We start from the raw sequence: 18065 nt of genomic DNA on the forward strand, positions 1-18065 counted from the left end.
CCAAATGAAAATTTCTTTAAAATTGTGCAGTTTTCCCAAAAATCCTAACTTACACCAGCTTTTTCATTTCCCAAATCAGTAATTTTAGCGAGAATTCTTCCCAAAATAAGCAATTCCTTCCCCAAATCCATAGGCTTGGGCCTTTTCCTAATGTAGCCAGAAAAACCCCTGCGGGAGTGAAGCTTTATGCCTCAGATGTTTTATAGTTCTAGTTTACGTTCATGTATATGATATTTGTTGGTTTTCTAGATTATCCATTTTAATTCACAGAAAAAAATTATATTTTCATGAGTGGCGCAGCCAGAAGTTGAATATGAAATGTATTGGATCACAATTGAATACAAATCAAATAATGTAACAATACAAACACATTAACATTTCATGCTTTAATTGCTTATCCACCGTTTGAGAATAAATGATTCACATTTAAAAACCAGTGTCATTTTCATTCAAAATTGGGGCTGGTATCATTTCCAACTGAAAAAAGTATATATTTTTTTCAAATGGGACCTAAAAATTCTTAATTGAAGTTTAAAAAAAAATACATATTTTTTTTTATATCCAATCGAGCTCTATAATTTGAACCTTAGTAAATCAAAGTAATTTTTAATAATTATCTTTCAAAATATTTACCATTATCTACTCAAATTGGCAATTTAATTGGTCATTAGTTCGCTCATTGGTATTAAACCAAAAAATTAAACGAGTTAGTCCACAACATTTAAAGTGGTGAAAACTGAATATTTATCTGTTGGTTCTGATGATGTTGTTATATTTATTGCTTTTATGGTGGACGAACCAGTTATCAAACACCTAAGAAATTACGTTAAATTACGTTAAAATTGGAACACTTAAAATGACAAAAACATTTTGTTTTAACAAATGACTAACAGTTCAATCATTGAATGATTTATCTGTAAAGTTTTCCAGCAAACTACCTTCAAGAATTCATAACATTGATTCCCTGGTTATTGTCACCTCTAGCAGACAAAACAAAATGGCGGCCGATATAAACATGACCTATTAACCGACACTTAAATACTACTCCAGTATATACAAAGTCACATGACTATCACGTGATCCGGACTCGTCGAAAAAATCTGCGTCTGCTGCAATCAAAATTGCAAACGGAAATATGCTCTTTGGTGTGTAAATGCACGTTTTGATAAATGCATTCAAAAAGTAATAGCAAAAAACACATCAAACGGTGTAAATAACAATAAATGCATTCCTTCAACCTGTTTTTGGCGCTTTTGTTTCAAGCTAAGAAGGCAAGTAGGTCATGGACTTCATGTGCGACCATTTGTTTATCAATGTGACATCATGCGCACGTTTGCGCGTGTGTATACAGAACCAAAACAAAACGTCCGATAATAGGTGCTGTTCGATAACAGGTACTTACACGATAATTTCAAATTTTCTTTTTTTTTATGACCATGCATGTAAAAGACTTAACAAATAATGACAATTATATACATTTGTTGAGCTGTGATATAAAAATAAATAATAATAAAATTGCACTTGTTTGTTATTTACAATTACATGTTTAAAAAATGGATTATTAAACTAAAGTCCCAAAATTAGTCATTTAAATCCATAGGTCTTATTTCAAAGTACAATTACAGCTTATTCCAGTCATTTTCTCAGTCCATACTTATGTTCTGTTGCAGCTGTCAGGGTGTGGAGAATCTGGTGCAGGTGGAGGATGAAACCCAGGAACAAACAAAGGTACCTCATGATTGAGTTGAGGGAATGTTTGAATAAAATGTGCTGGTTAACTTTGCAGTTTTCAGTGTGTTTTGTTTATGGGTGGTGAAAATAAGTATTATCATATCATATTTTGTGAAATAACTTTCTGCTATATATCTTATAGAGGTAACATAACAAGTTGAATCCACAACTAGATGTTTTGACTTCATTTTTATTAAAAAAAGAATGTGGCAATCTTGCAAACTTGTATAAGACCTTTTTTCAATTCCAAATTTAACTTTTTAAAAAAAGTACAGTTCTGTGTTACAGCCAGCAGATGTAGATGACGTGGACACAGAGAACCTTGGGGACCCAGTACAGGTGGCATTGTATGCGTTTGACATATTCAAATACTACAAGGAGAGAGAGGTACTGCTCAATCCGTCTGTCAGTTGAAATTTTTGAATTAATAGTATTAACAGTGTATGTGTTTTCCCACCATTTTGGGAATGGCGCGGGTCTCTTTGGATTGGGAAAATTCACAGCGTTTTGACTAAAATTGGGAAATAAATGTTGATTTGCTGGAAAAAAAATGCTTTAAAATTGAGAATTAAAGGGTTTTCAGTATTATATTTACTAAGCTTAAACTTAAATAGCTAGATTGGAGATGAACACAATGTGAGATATTAAAAAAATGTTGGGAATTGTTAGCTTTCAAACATATAAACTTTTCTCTATTGCCGTTATTGGGAATGGGACCGATAACCGGACTGATTAAGGTTTACATGGTTGTTTTTTTAAATTGAGATATTATTATATATTTTGCTTAGTCATGTTTGCTTATTACTGAAAGCATAACCTCAGCCAGTCCTATTACACATTTAAAAAAGTAGAATTTATTTTAGTAGCTTGGTTAACTTTGCCCTGGAAGCATAAGATCACTATTATGCAAAATTAGCAGAAAGGTGCAATAAGCTGTTTCAATCTAGATCTTTTCTGGGATAATTGGTTTTGGCCTGATTTTCCTGCAAAAATTCTCAACAGCAAGGACAAACAAAAATTGGGCAAACATTTATCACATAACCATACAAAAAGAATTGTGCGGTGAAATAACACAACTGGGATATATTCCCAATGCATTTGAATAAATCTTATTCAATAACCAGTGGTTCAAATCTGCAGTTTGACAAATTGGGTCGTAAGTCTTGTATCACTTAAGCCCAGGCAAATTCACAATTTACCGATGCTGGGTTTGCGGGCTTGTGCTAACATCGATCAATATAGGTATACTACATTAGCCTCGCTCTGGGAAAACAGGGTTTAATACATGTCGTTTTAGAATTGTCATAGAGTTTGCACAATCTTATCAATGAAGACACTATGGGCATGAACCGGATTTTTTTTCCAATATGAGGCATCCTTGAAACAAAATGAAAGCTGAAAGTGACGTAAAATACTAGTGTGCGTAAAGTGTCGTTCCTGATAAGCCTGTGTGGACTGCACAGGCTATTTTGGGACGATGCTTTACTAATATGCATAAGACTCTATTTTCCCGGTACCAGACTCGTACACATTATCCCACAGACCCAGTTCACCATAGACAACTACATGTCGACCCAGAAGCACCTGACGTCCAGCATGCGTGCCATCCTGGTGGACTGGCTGGTGGAGGTGCAGGAAAACTTTGAGCTCAACCACGAGACCCTCTACCTGGCCGTCAAGCTGGTGGACATGTACGTGAGCAGGGTCCACACGCCCAAGGAGGCACTGCAGCTTGTCGGGGCTGTGGCCCTCTTCATTGCCGCCAAGTTTGACGTGAGTGTACATTGTTTTGGTTAAAGAAATTGCGTGGCAGCGTTTGTCAACATTTTTATGCCCCCAAAGGAGGGCATATAGTGATCGGCTCATAACTTCTATCAAGCGTTTATAGGGGGCATAAGTCATCCTATGGTGACAGCTCTTGTTTCAGGATATTGTTGTCCTTTTTACTAGATTTATGTTTTATTATGCCCCCCTTCGAACAAGAGGGGTTATATTGTTTTGCATGTCGGTCCATCCACCAAATGGTTTCCGGATGATAACTCAAGAACACTTAGGCCTAGGATCATGAAACTTCATAGGGACATTGATCATGACTGGCAGATAACCCCTATTGATTTTCAGGTCACTAGGTCAAGGTCACAGTGACTCAAAACAGTAAAATGGTTTCCAGATGATAACTCAAGAACGCTTAGGCCTAGGATCATGAAACTTAATAGGTACACTGATCATGACTGGCCGATGACCCTATTGATTTTCAGGTCAAAGGTCAAGGTCACATTGACTCTAAACAGTAAAATGGTTTTCGGATGATAAGTCAAGAATGCCTAGGCCTAGGATCATGAAACTTCATAGGTACATTGATCATGACTGGCCGATGACCCCTATTGATTTTCAGGTCATTAGGCCAAAGTGACTCGAAACAGTTAAATGGTTTCCGGATGATAACTCAATAATGCTTAGTGCTGCAACAATATACCGGTATATCGGTATATATCGCAATACGCATATTGTATTGCGATACGATTTTCGTCATACCGGTACGAAAATTTTACAAACATGCATCTACATTTCGTTCAGAAAAGCCATCCAAAATAATGATATCAAGGTAAACAAAACAAAGCGGTATTTTGTAAAAATAAATTGTTACGTAAAAATGGCATTCTAAAAAGTCTATTATACAGAGTAGCGTTGTTACATGGGAGCATTTATTCTATGCTTTTAAACGAATTATTGTTGAATTAATTACGCACAACTAAATGTTTCGTTCGATTCTGAAATGAGCATTATAAAATTTGTAATCCGAATTCCAGAAACACTCTTCCGAAATATAATGCTAAAGCAACAATAAAAAGTGCTTTATTCTTTTTCTCAATAAAAAGCTCACGAAAATTATACAGACATGTAGAACGTCGCATAGAAAGTGTGGGTGTATTTGTGTTGTATAAAACGGGAACATCACGTCAGGTGATTTACGCGTGTTCAGTGGGAAAATAAACGCCCGATTGGAAGTTATTTCATCACATCTTTAAATAGTAACAAATGCCAAAATGTATTTGATAATTAAGAAAATTGGCGAATGTTAGTGTTTTGTGTTATTCTTGAGCATTTTTATAGTAAACATTTACCAGAATTTGCTTTAAAAATGGAATATACGGGATTATCGGGTAATTGGCGAGTTAGAAATTCTGGTACAAGTAAGCAATATATTGCAATACGGGTTTTTGAACTGACAATACATCGCAATACGCTTTTTGGCGTATTGTTGCAGCACTAATAATGCTTAGGCCTAGGATCATGAAACTTCATAGGTACATTGATCATGACTGGCGGACGACCCCTTTTGATTTTCAGGTCAAAGGTCAAGGTCACTGTGCCTCAAAACTGTAGTGCTGCAGCGAATCCAAAATTTTAATCGGATTCGAATCCAAAGGCTCAGATATCGAATATTGGTTCAAATCCTAATTTGAAAGTAAAACTACGCAAAATAAATTATAATTTATATTGCTATTACCAAAATTATGTTTTTAAACACCAGAACTTCTATATTTCTTATGAAATAAAGTAATTAACTTGTATTATTATTAAACACTTTACAGCTACTAATAATTATATTACTTAAGCAGCATTAGTAGATGCAGCCGCAGCAGCAGTAGTGGAAGCAGAAATAACGACTTAAAAAACAAAAACAAATACTAAGTAGATGGAAAAAAAAGGACTTGCGTTGTTCGAATAAACTTTTATACCCGGGTCCAGATTCTGCAAATTTAAAAAAAAAAAATAGCACATACACGAAAAAGTGTAAGCATTTCAGTGTTTTTTTTTCAGTTTTGGGGGAAAGGGGTCGGGTCCTCTGAGGGGGGAAAAGTCGCGGGGAAAAAGGGGAAATTTCAATGCTCAGCAAGTAACAGTACAAAATCAAGTTTTAACACTATAATTCACCATACATAGAGAGAAAAACATTATTATATACTCTTTTTCTTATCAACATGTTATGTTCAAAAATCAACATTTCTTGGCTTTTCTGCGAATTTGTCAATTATTCTGGTGACCTCCTCTTCACCAAGTTTCTCCGTGTGCAGACATAGTCTTATCAGGGACTCAAGTGTAGCTTCCCCAAGCCTGTTTCTGCGTTTCACTGCCGGCATTTGAAGACGACTGACTAAGTTGTGCTTGTTTAAACAGAATATCTTCTTTTTTTAAGTTAAAACAGATTTGTGTTTTTTAGCTCATCTATTTTTTGAAAAAAAATTGAGCTATTGTCATCACCTTGGCGTCGGCGTCCGGTTAAGTTTTGCGTTTAGGTCCACTTTTCTCAGAAAGTATCAATGCTATTGCATTCAAACTTGGTACACTTACTTACTATCATGAGGGGACTGGGCAGGCAAAGTTAGATAACTCTGGCGTGCATTTTAACTGAATTATGTGCCCTTTTTATACTTAGAAAATTGAAAATTTTGGTTAAGTTTTGCGTTTAGGTCCACTTTTTTCAGAAAGTATCAATGCTATTGCATTCAAACTTGGTACACTTACTTTCTATCATGAGGGGACTGGGCTGGCAAAGTTAGATAACTCTGACTGGCATTTTTACAGAATTATGTGCCCTTTTTATACTAAGAAAATTGAAAATTTGGTTAAGTTTTGTGTTTAGGTCCACTTTATTCCTACAGTATCAAGGCTATTGCTTTCAAACTTCAAATACTTTCATGCTATCATGATGTTTCTGTACCTGGCAAGTTGAATTTCACCTTGACCTTTGAATGACCTTCACTCTCAAGGTCAAATTATTAAATTTTGCTAAAATTGCCATAACTTCTTTATTTATGATTAGATTTGATTGATACTTTGACAAAACTACTCTTACCTGACATACCACAATAGACTCCACCCAAACCATACCCGTGCCCCCCCCCCCCCCTATTTTTTTTTTTTTTTGTTTTTTTTAAGATCATCTCACAAATGACCACCACACCCTCACACTATACCCCCCCACCCCCCACCCCCAATTTTTTTTTTTTTACGGTTAAAAAACAACTATTTTTTTTTATTATTTTATGTTTGAAATACCGTTCAACCATCGCACCCAAGAATCCCCACCCCCCCCCCACCCTTTCCCCACCCGAATCCCCCCCCCTAAAATTTTTTTTTTTTGTAAGATCATCTCACAAATTACCACCACATCCTCACACTGTACCCCCCCCCCCCCACCTCACCCCCCCAATTTTTTTTTTAAACGGTAAAAAAAACACAAATATTTATTTTTATTATTTTATGTTTGAAATACCCCCCCCCCCCCCCCACACACACACACACACACACACTATACACCCCTCTTCACTCGACCCCTCCCTCCTTTGTGATTGAAAATGAGAGTCCGTTCACCTTTAAAAAGAAAATAGATGAGCGGTCTGCACCCGCAAGGCGGTGCTCTTGTTTTAAATTACGATAGCTTTTGCTGTTGTGCGATATGGTGGAATACGTACGGTTTGCGGTAAATGTCGTCGAGCGAAAGTTGTGAAAGTGAACTATGTACGGTTTGCGGCTAAGGAGTAAAGGCTTAAAGAAAGTAAACATGCAGATGCGGCAGTTCAAGAAAATTATAGTAAATAAATTCGTAAAGAAAGACATATTTAAATAAGGTATTGATTAAAATTGAATCACACTTCCGAGAGGGGAATTTTAAAAATATTTTGGGGGAAAATATATACTCTAGAGATGGGGGAATGAGGCCGAATAACGCCGAATATTTCATATAAAAAAAACACTGCATTTTAACAACAAACATAAATAATAATGCCTCGTATTAAACACATCTATGTCAGTCAGATATAATATGAATAATGCTGTATTTTAACAAGCAATAAACGCAATCTGCAATAAGTATCAATAAAATACTTCGTAACGACCACTTATAAGCCAGAATTAGTATGCTGATAAGACCCGAAATGCTTCCACACCGAAGATTTTAATTGTTTAGGTGCATCGTGAATTTTCTTCAGTGCCATTTTGCACCATCGAAAAACGAAAGTAGACTGTGTAGTACCATGTTTTTGTCGAAAAAGTAGCGATACTCGTGACAAACTACGTACCAGTCAGCCTTTCAAACAGAAAGAAACAATTTAACGAAAAGTATTAGGGCGAAAGACCAATTACCGCAAAGGAAAGGTTAAACTCAAATATGATCCGGATTCGAACCCGATTTTACCAATCACGGTTAGATCCGCGAATCCTCGTTTGGATCCGCGAATCTAGGATTTTTCGGATATCCGTTGCAGCCCTACAAAACATTAAAACGATTTCTGGATGATAACTCAAGAACGCTTAGGCCTAGGATCATTAAACTTCATAGGTACATTGATCATGACTGGCCGATGACCCTATTGATTTTCAGGTCACTAGGTCAAAGGTCAAGGTCACATTGACTCGAAACAGTAAAATGGTTTTCGGATGATAAGTCAAGAATGCCTAGGCCTAGGATCATGAAACTTCATAGGTACATTGATCATGACTGGCAGATGACCCTTATTGATTTTCAGGCCACTAGGTCAAAGGTCAAGGTCACAGTGACCTGAAGCATTAAAATGGTTTCTAATGTATTCACACAATGGCTGCCACTACAACGGACAGCCCATATGGGGGGCATGCGTGTTTTACAAACAGCCATTGTTTAAGTCTCAATTTGCAACCCAAAGATACTTATTAGAAGCAAACAGCATAAAATAGAAACCAGGGGTGTGATTTTTCCGCGGATTTCCACAGATCGGGTTGTCCCGGATGTCACTTCTGAGATTTGCGTAAATTCGTTTTAAAAAATGTGGTGGAGAGGGGCTGATTCCGCGGACGTATTTCATAAGCGGCCCGAAATATCCGCGGCCCGTGAAATCTCTCCGCATTTTACACTGGTAGATTCTGCCTAAGCATTTTTAAAACGAGCCATATAATTGGCTGTCGTTTCCCAATCTTCCAATTAAAATCGTGTTCTTAAAATGCGCTCTGTGATTTGTTTGCAAATGGCGCCGTTGTGAAGAGAAAATTAAGATTATTGAAATAACAAATAGCAATCGAATAAACGACTGACATCACCTAGTCTGATAGGAATAATGAAATGTGTTTGTCAAAAAAAGACTACGTTTTAGATACAAGCAACACATATTTTGTTAAGAAATGTGCCCACTGAATTTGTGTCGCGGAAACCAGTGTTTGCAAATTGGAGTGTAGTCTACTCGCGAAGTAAAACAATTTAGAGAGTATCGTTCGAACATGGATAAAGACAAACATGATTTGATCTTTATATGTCTGTGGGTCTGTGTATAATCAGATTCATATGCATATTCTGCTTTATTATGTTTGTCACGCTGTTCAGTTAACTGAAATAGCTTTGAACTGAGTGAAGATGTGAAATGCAAGATATTGAAAGGTAAACAAATTAAATATATTAATTTAACTCAGTTAATCCATCATTAACACCAGAAGAACACTCAAGTTTGTTTGTTTATATTTAGTCTATTAACTGTCATTCAATACATTGAAAAACTGCTGCTATTGATCACAATATATACTTAACTGTTTACTTTGCATCCTCAGTATGATTAATGTGAAGTTTAAAAGGTTTTTATAAAGAAATATTGTTATGAAGTTCAAAAAGTTGTTTATTTTAATGTCTGTTTTTATGTTTGTCATTGCGTTATGCGCGCCATTCGCGTAGTCAAAATCAGTCAACAGAATTTTCCTCCCCTCTGACTTTGCCTCAATCACACCCCTGGAAACAGACTGGAAGTTACTCGAATAACTTGAAGGCTGTTCTGGTTTTTATGCTGGTTACATTTAGCAATTTTCACTTTGCCTCTTACTGCCAGGGGTGTCAAAGTTCAGGATTATTCCTGAAATCAGGATTTACGCCCTCAAAAACTGCTTTTGATATTGATATAAATAAGTGGATTTTTGTTCTGGTATTTAAAGATTTTTGTCACAAAATGTCATTTTAAACACAAATTATTTTAATTTATACATATTGTTAACACAGTTCAGATTATTTTTTTCTACTTTTTGGGAAGATAGCCCATTGCTTTGGAATTGGGAATTTTATCAGCATTTTCATGAAATTGGGAAAATAAATTTATTAGCCTTTTTTTTCCACACGAAAAAGTCCACAGATAAGGGAAATACTAAATTTGATATAATCATTCATATTAAAAGAACAAAATCATGAAATACTTTGTAAGATGTAATTGAATAAAAATTTAGATAAAATACGCATCAGACACTTCTTTCAAAAAAAAAAATTTTTTTTTTTTTTGGGGGGGGGGGGGTCGAATTGGGAATTTTTTGTCACATTTTGGGGAAAAAGTATACTTTTTGGGATTGGTAACATAGCCGAATTTCCGGATAAAATCGGGCCAAAAAAACCTGCAGTTAACATAATTAAATGAATTATTAACCCTCTTTTGGCACTGGCCCCCCACATGTAAGGCTTATTTTCAGGATTTTAGATTTTGACATTTGACACCCTTGAGCAGTAGGAAGGGTTCAAGCAATGAGGTAGCAGCATATATCACTAATATTTTGTCAGAGTTGCAGTTTAAATGAAATTTTAAGATTCTTACTTCCAGGGAATGTACAATTTAACATCTAAAAATAAAGTCTGGGACAGGCCTATAATTTGTGCAGATGTGTGGCTTTGCCAACTACTACCCAATTATTCATTAAAATAAGCCATACTCTTGTTACTTACTTCAGTGTTTGGCAATTGTCATAATATTGAGATGTACATTCTATAACTGTTGTGATTGTGTATACAGGAGCGGTGTCCCCCGCTGGTGGAAGACTTCCTGTACATCTGTGATGACGCCTACAAGCGCAAGGAGTTCCTCGACATGGAGCGCTGCCTCCTCAAGGCCATAGGCTTCGACATCGGCATGCCTCTCTCGTACCGCTTCCTAAGGAGATATGCAAAGGTTGGTACTTACTGTGATCTCTGAGGGGAGTTAATTGATTGTTAATAATTTACAATGTCTGTCATTTGCAACATTGGTTTGTGTTGAGATTCAGGCAAAACATAAGGAGCACTTTAACTCTAGCTATGCTACTTTATATATGTTGCACAAGTTAAATTTTAGGGCGAGATTCCAACTGGACAAGTGAATTAAAAATTCAATGTCTGGCCGTATATTTTGTGAACTGTATGTTTTGTTATTCAGTCAATTGTCAGTCTTTCATGGGCAAGACTTGATCATTTAATGTTTAATACCTGTGTTATAAGTATCAAATCCATTCTTGTTTCCCTTTACCAAGTGCTTGAGCTCTAGATGAAAACTAAATCATTTAAAGTGTTGTACCTTTGTTTAAACGTGTGCCCCTTTCTCCAGTGCGCCCGCTCCAGTATGGAGACCCTGACCCTGGGCCGCTACATCCTCGAGATGTCCCTCATGGAGTACGACTTCATACAGCGTCGAGACTCAGAGATGGCTGCCGCCAGCCTACTGCTGGCACTGAGAATGAAGAACTGTGGAGAATGGGTTAGTATGCGATACTCTGGAACAAAGTGTTTGCCTATGCTGTAATATGCAAGGGGCATATAGTATAACCTCTGTGTGTGTGTGTGTGTTAATATTTGTGTTTTTGGGACAATAACTTCATTGCGTATTATGGGATTTTGAACTAAATGGCCGCAAACGATCACCATATCAAGATGTGTTGCCAGAAAAAAACATTTTGCTTGCTTCAAGGTCACAGTGGACACATGGAATGTTCGTATTCCTCCTATGTAAACAGTTATTATACATTTTTGTGTCCTGTTCACCTTTTTTGTACATTATGGAATTATAAAATAAATGTACTCAAATTATTTATCACATCAAAAAAGCTATTTCGTGTGCACCAGATTGATACTTAACAATGTTGATTTTCAGACAAAGACCATGGTGTACTACACGGGCTATGAGGAGAGTGAGCTGCTACCCCTGGCCCAGCGCCTCAACAGCTACATTAGGAACCCACCCAAACAGCTCACAACCATACGCTCCAAATACTCACACAAGTAAGCTACCTTGTTCCTGGTCTTTTGCATTGACTTACTGTCTTTGGTTATGAACTGAGGGTGAAATCGAAACCAGGTAATTGTAAAAAGTCCACTGATTTGAGGAAAAACTAATTTAATAAATATAATAATTCAAATTAAAAGAACAAAATCATATGTCATTAAAATAATATTTTGATATAAAAGTAATTGGGCACTCCTTTTTATGCCCCCAGTAGGAGGGCATATAGTGATCGGACTGTCAGTCCGTCTGTCTGTCCGTCTTTCCATCACACTTTGCATTTAGGTTTCGAAAAATGCTCATAACTTCTATGTCCCTTGAGATGTAACCTTCATATTTGGTATGCATATGTATATGGACAAGGCCTTTCCATACGCACACAAATTTTGACCCCTGTGACCTTTACCTTGAACTTAGGGTCTGCGTTTAGGTTTCTAAATCTGTGTTTAGGTTTCCAGGGTTCGCACAGGGCTTGAAAAGTGCTTGAAAACGAGTCCAAGGCTTGAAAAGCCCTTGAACAAAGGTTGGCCTTGAAAAAGTGCTTGAAAAGTGCTTATTTCATGTAAAAAAGCCTTGAAAATGTTTTTTTATGCTCAAAATTACTTTTATCATCGCTTTAATTATTGTACTTAAATCGTTCTTAAGGGAAATATTATGAAAATTTATCTCAAATTCCTTCGCGCTAAAAAGTTGAGTACGAAATATAAGTTTCGTACACTATTTAGTACGAAACGTTATGTGTACACGTCACAGATTATGTGTTCTACGTCAGAGGTTCTCCTTTGTGATCAATTTTTGCGAGTGAAAACGCAGGGATGGGGAAGTGTCGTTTCAAACCAGGTTAACTGAATAAGAGGAGAGAGGTGAAAGAACTGGAAAAGGACATCAATTATGTTAAAGACAAAATGTTATAGTAACTGACTGCTGTTCAAATGTAATGAACTAGTCTGTTTGATGTGAGCATAGAAAAAGACAATGTGTTTGTTTGTAATAACTTTTAAAAGTAAATACAGTACAGCCAATACGGAACAAACGTATTTCGCAATCCGCGGCGGCAAGGCAAAACGAGTCGATGCCGCATCAGTCGTTGAAGCCGCGTCAGTATGCGGCGGCAAGTCGCATTTCGCCGCGAAACTTTGCATCTGTCCGCCCAGGCATGCCGCGATCCGCGACATGATGCCGAGTCGATGCGCATCATGAAATAAAAAATCTGTTTAAAATTTTTAGTTACATGTAGTTAACAAATTTTGAAAGAACAATTATAATAATAATTAAAATCATAATAAATTTATTGTGCATATGTTTATTGTGTGTATTAGCATATACATGTAAGCATAGTTAATGTGTCTGGCCAATTAAGTTTGTTTCCCGCCCGTAGTGTATGTATTTCACACATAAACAATGTCACGTAATTATGTTTTCGCACATACAAGTGGTCAAGGCTCCAGCATATGGTGGATTTATAAATTATTTGCATGTTGATTTTGCTATTATATTTGAGCTGAGAAAATAAGCAGTTTGAAGCCACATCAATAATCAAGACGGTGACGACGTATTTGTTGTTTTGTTAATTATCAGCTTATAACTATTGTTTGAATATGTGTATGTAAACACGTTTTATTTTGTTCATATAATACATTTCATATCGCTACTAATTTCCCGATAATTCTGTTAATACAGACTCTGCGTCGTTGCGCGGATTGATGCCGATTGCCACGGCGATACGCCGCGTGAACACGATTCGGCGCACGCGTACTAATGATCTGGCCGTGGCGTAGCCGCGGATTATGTTTGTGCCGCGTTGGCTGTACTGTACATATGTGAGACTCATTGAAATAAGGATGGATAACCTGTATTTCTATGTAATAACTTGAAATAACATGTATGAGTTATTGTGGAATAAGTGTAATGTGTTTGAGCAAATAAAAAAATGATATTTACTATGTAAATCTGGTTTGAAAATGCAGTTTATAAAGGAAACGAACATGCGTTTCTCGGCATTGAAAATGAAAATTTGGCCTTGAAAAGTCCTTGAAAAGTGCTTGAATTTAGGTTTGAGATTTCTGTTTGAACCATGGTTTCGAAAAATGCTCATAACTTCTATGTCCCTTGAGATATAACCTTCATATTTGGTATGCATGTGTATATGGACAAGGCCTTTCCATACGCACACAAATTCTAACCCCTGTGACCTTGACAATGAACTTAGGGTGTGTGTTTAGGTTTCGAAAAAAGCTCATAACTTAAATCTAGCATTTATAGGGGGCATAAGTCATCCTATGGTGACAGCTCTTGTTTTAACATTAAGGGGGAGGGGGGGGGGGCATTTTATTAGCTCGGCTGTTTCGGAGAAAAACCCAAGGTATTGTCATAGCCAGCTCATCGTCCGCCGGCGTCGTGCTAAAACTTTGACATTTTGTTCTAAAATCAAAGTGATTCCACCTACAACATTGAAACTTCATATGTAGATGCACCTTGATGAATTCTACATGCCACACCCATTTTTGGGTCACTAGGTCAAGGTCACTGTGACCTCTATAAAAAAAAATCTGACAAGCTTTCATTTATACAAAAATGCACCCGCAGCCGAGCGTTGGCACCCGTTTTGCGGTGCTCTTGTTTTTCTTATTTTGCTTTGGAAATGGGTCCGTTTAACAGACCCCTAGATACGTTGGAAAGGTTTGCTTGAAAATATTAAATATTAAAATATGTTGAATAAAACCTCTCAATAAGCTGAAAAGAGATAATTTTTCTCAAAACCAATTTTCTTAATAAGATGTACTGTTGACTTGTTTTATCTTCAACATTGTCTTAATTACATTAACTGTGACTTAAGTTAACACATGTTTTCTGGTATGTTTCAGAGTGTTCTATGAGGTTGCTAAGATCCCCCCTCTGTCAGACAGCCAGCTCGTATGATCATGAGAGATGAAATGTTGGCCCAGTCTTCCCAGTCTTTCAGCCACATGAATGTGTTTTCCCTTATATTATGTGTTCAGTAATCATGTCGTAGTCTTATGGCAGCAATCATGGCATTTATAAGCTTTGTTTGTACCAAATTTTACCTGTTCGTTTTGAGCAAATGTAGTAGGCAAGCCTCAAAATGCATGTTTAAATCTGACCCTACATTCCTTGCTTTCGAAAAAATTTACCATGAAATCTTCAACATTGTCATATTTTTAATATAAAAAAAATTGTTAAATTGATTGTCCCAAATTTCATTTAGATTCAAATGATGTTTCTACTTTAACATAACACATCGAATAATTAATTTTACTAAAATTTAATATGCATTTAGGACTTTTGCATGGTACATTTTTGGGGAAAAACAATATTTTTTTGTGGAAGAGCAATTTTAGCCTTAATTGAACTGTATTCATACAACAGTTATGAAGTCAGGGGTTTACAGTGTATTTTACTTCTGATACTGTAGGTGTACACTTTTCGATGTTTTTATTGCTGTGTATATTTTTATATTAAACATTTTATGCATATTTAATGTACATACCTCGTTTTACATGAAATGACACTTATAAACTTCTCTTTTTCTTCAAAGTATCATTTGAGGGGAAATATATTCTCTTTAGGATGTAAGAAAGTAAAGTATCAAGTAAATATATTTAAAATTGAGAGCTGTGTTAATGTAGATGACTTAGTTTTAATGCATTTATATCTTGATTTTATTGTCTCCATTTTACATTCATCATTTAGTTGTACAGTTTTAAAATTAATAGGCTATGGTGTCTAGTGGTTTATCAGATTTTAGCTGTTGGTTTTAGCCAGAATTTTTCATCCATGTAATCGACAAGTTTTTGCAGTTTTCCAAATGATCTCTTTGACCAGTGTATATAAACACCCATGTGTAGCTGGTACACATCACACACCAGACGCCATTAGACATTCACAACTCACTGGAATAATTGTTGTTAGGAGTATATATGAAACCATCTACTTGTATCATTCATTTTCCATTATCATCCTCATTTCATATCATCGCTTTACATCTCACAGTCTCTCATTAACTTCTAAACTGTGAACAGTTATTTTATCTCCTGTTATATACATGTATTTCTTCATTGAATGTGTGTGCCTTTTATACAAAAATCAAACTTCAAATATCTATATACATGCTTCTGAGGCCAAAATAAAAACAGAAGTTATGTATCATCTGGCAAAAATCAGCATATCGTCCCTTTTTCCCTTGCATAATGGTGTATTGATTCAATATTTAAGTTCATGTAAAATGAAAACTGCTACAAAATCCAAGGAAAATATCCTTAAAACTTCTAAACACTAAATAAAACAAAAAAACATACTTCTAACATCGGAAATTAGGCCCTGCAACTAGACACACAACCATTGTTTGCCTAATTGTAGTTACTGCTTTGTGTCTATATTTGTCGTTGCCTTGTGTACATAACCTTGGTTATCAGGCCCTTTCGGTGCAGCTGTCAAATTATTTATTTATTAACCGTATGTTTATGTTAAAGGAATGTAATTTCGTTTTTTATTCTCGTGGATTTGTAAATACCTAAATACACTTGGTTGTGAACTGTACAATATCTATTAATTGGAACAACCAATAAAATCGAGTTTAATATAGTACACAGAATGTAGAAATTATTGGTCGTACATTATTTTTAACAATGTGAGAAATAAAGTAACCTTTGCATTGTGTTTAAACTAGTCATTAGATACTTAACCAAAACAAAACAACAATTGATTTATTTAATAGACCATGTTCATGTGTGTCTGCACCTTTAAATGTGTTTTAACAGTATTGATTCATTTTGTCATCTGTATGTGTTTTCGTCCTCATTATCATGTGCCATCCTTGGTAAAATAAAAATAAAATAACAATGATCTTTTTATGCCCCTGGTAGGGTGGCATATAGCAGTTGAACTGTCCGTCTGTCTGTTCGTCCATCCGAAAGCTTTAAAATTGGCCATAACTTTTGCAATATTGAAGATAGCAACTTGATATTTGGCGTGCATGTGTTTCTCATGAAGCTGCACATTTTGAGTGATGAAAGGTCAAAAGTAAAAAAATACAATCCAAGGGAAGTAATAAGCTCTAAAAGGGAGATAATTTCTAAACCTGCAAAATGATAAATTGAAATTTTATTTCAAAGCGGCGCAATAGTGGGCATTGTGTTTCTGATAAACACATCTCTTGTTTTTTTTTTATTAATAATAAAACCACATAGAATACAATGGTATTTTTCCAAAAACAATCCTTACTATTTATTAAGTAAAAATTCATGCAAATATTTGTAAATTGTGCTAAAACTGATGCTTAATTCTATGAGATTTCTGACCAAGGATGGTGGCCCTCATTCCACTGTTTGAATGTCTTCTCTTTTTCATTGTGTAAATAAAAGTTTGTCTTTATAAAAGTTGTGTTCCGTGCGTTTGGGCTTCGACAATGTTGACAGTGTGGCTTTTAAAATCATATTTGCCCGAGTTTTTGTTGTGCAACATTCCGTGGAAGTCGAGAAATCCTGACTTAACAGAAAGGATAGATACGGTGTATCCAATCTTCGTTTTAGATTGCACATGGAGCTAATTAGGACGTCACTGTTACATATATATATATATTTATTTATATATATATATATATATATATATATAATGTTATATCTATGTTATTGCCGATTTAAATGTCCCAATGGATATTTTGCCAAATTAAAACTACATTTTTAAGAAACATTTGACAAGAACAAGAAACGTAATGCACGTTTCTCTGACAACTGTAAAACAAGCCAATTCGTTGAATTGATATACCCTGCCAAATAGTAATTATTTCTACAAATGTGTGACCTTTACTTTGATCAAAAACACAATTACATCAGGACATTTTGGGAATTCCATTTTAGTATGGTAGAATCTTTACCAAATAAGGCATATTTATTTAAAATGAGTGATTTTGACCATGACCATAGCAACCTGTATTTTATATTTGACACTCTGCTAGATATTGGAGAACAATTGTGGACAGTTATTACAGAATCCCTTGATGCATAGTAAAGAAATGACTAAATAATGAATAATTCATCAAATTTGTGACCTTGACCTTAGCCCCTAGGATTATAGGTGTTGAATGTGAAGCACCCCAGATGATTGAGAACAACTATGTCAAGTTTCATGGCTCTGGCTGATGTGTTAATGGAGATGAAGCTCTAAGCTTATATTAAAAAGCATTTTTTTTCAAGATACAAAGGACCATAACTCCGTTATTAACAGATGTGTACAATGTCATTTGGCGTGAATCATCCTCTTATCCATATATGTACTCGTACC

The 18065-nt window shown here is 35.6% G+C and overlaps 1 protein-coding gene across 3 annotated transcripts in view; it reads left to right on the plus strand.

The window, feature by feature from the left end:
• Positions 1-18065, plus strand: part of LOC127835190 (G2/mitotic-specific cyclin-B3-like) — a 284803-nt gene that overhangs the window by 12717 nt on the left and 254021 nt on the right. For 2 of the 3 annotated variants that reach the window (XM_052361502.1, XM_052361504.1), the window contains exons 5-11: positions 1671-1728; positions 2020-2118; positions 3274-3504; positions 10527-10682; positions 11094-11243; positions 11637-11764; positions 14630-17161. In XM_052361502.1, coding sequence (XP_052217462.1) covers positions 1671-1728; positions 2020-2118; positions 3274-3504; positions 10527-10682; positions 11094-11243; positions 11637-11764; positions 14630-14684 — 877 coding nt within the window. In that variant the 3' untranslated portion in view covers positions 14685-17161. Of the gene's footprint in view, positions 1-1670; positions 1729-2019; positions 2119-3273; positions 3505-10526; positions 10683-11093; positions 11244-11636; positions 11765-14629; positions 17162-18065 lie in introns of those variants that run through there. The other variant, XR_008028409.1, reaches the window with a different exon arrangement.

This window comes from Dreissena polymorpha, chromosome 6 (assembly GCF_020536995.1).
Source record: "Dreissena polymorpha isolate Duluth1 chromosome 6, UMN_Dpol_1.0, whole genome shotgun sequence".
Lineage (NCBI taxonomy): Eukaryota > Metazoa > Mollusca > Bivalvia > Myida > Dreissenidae > Dreissena > Dreissena polymorpha.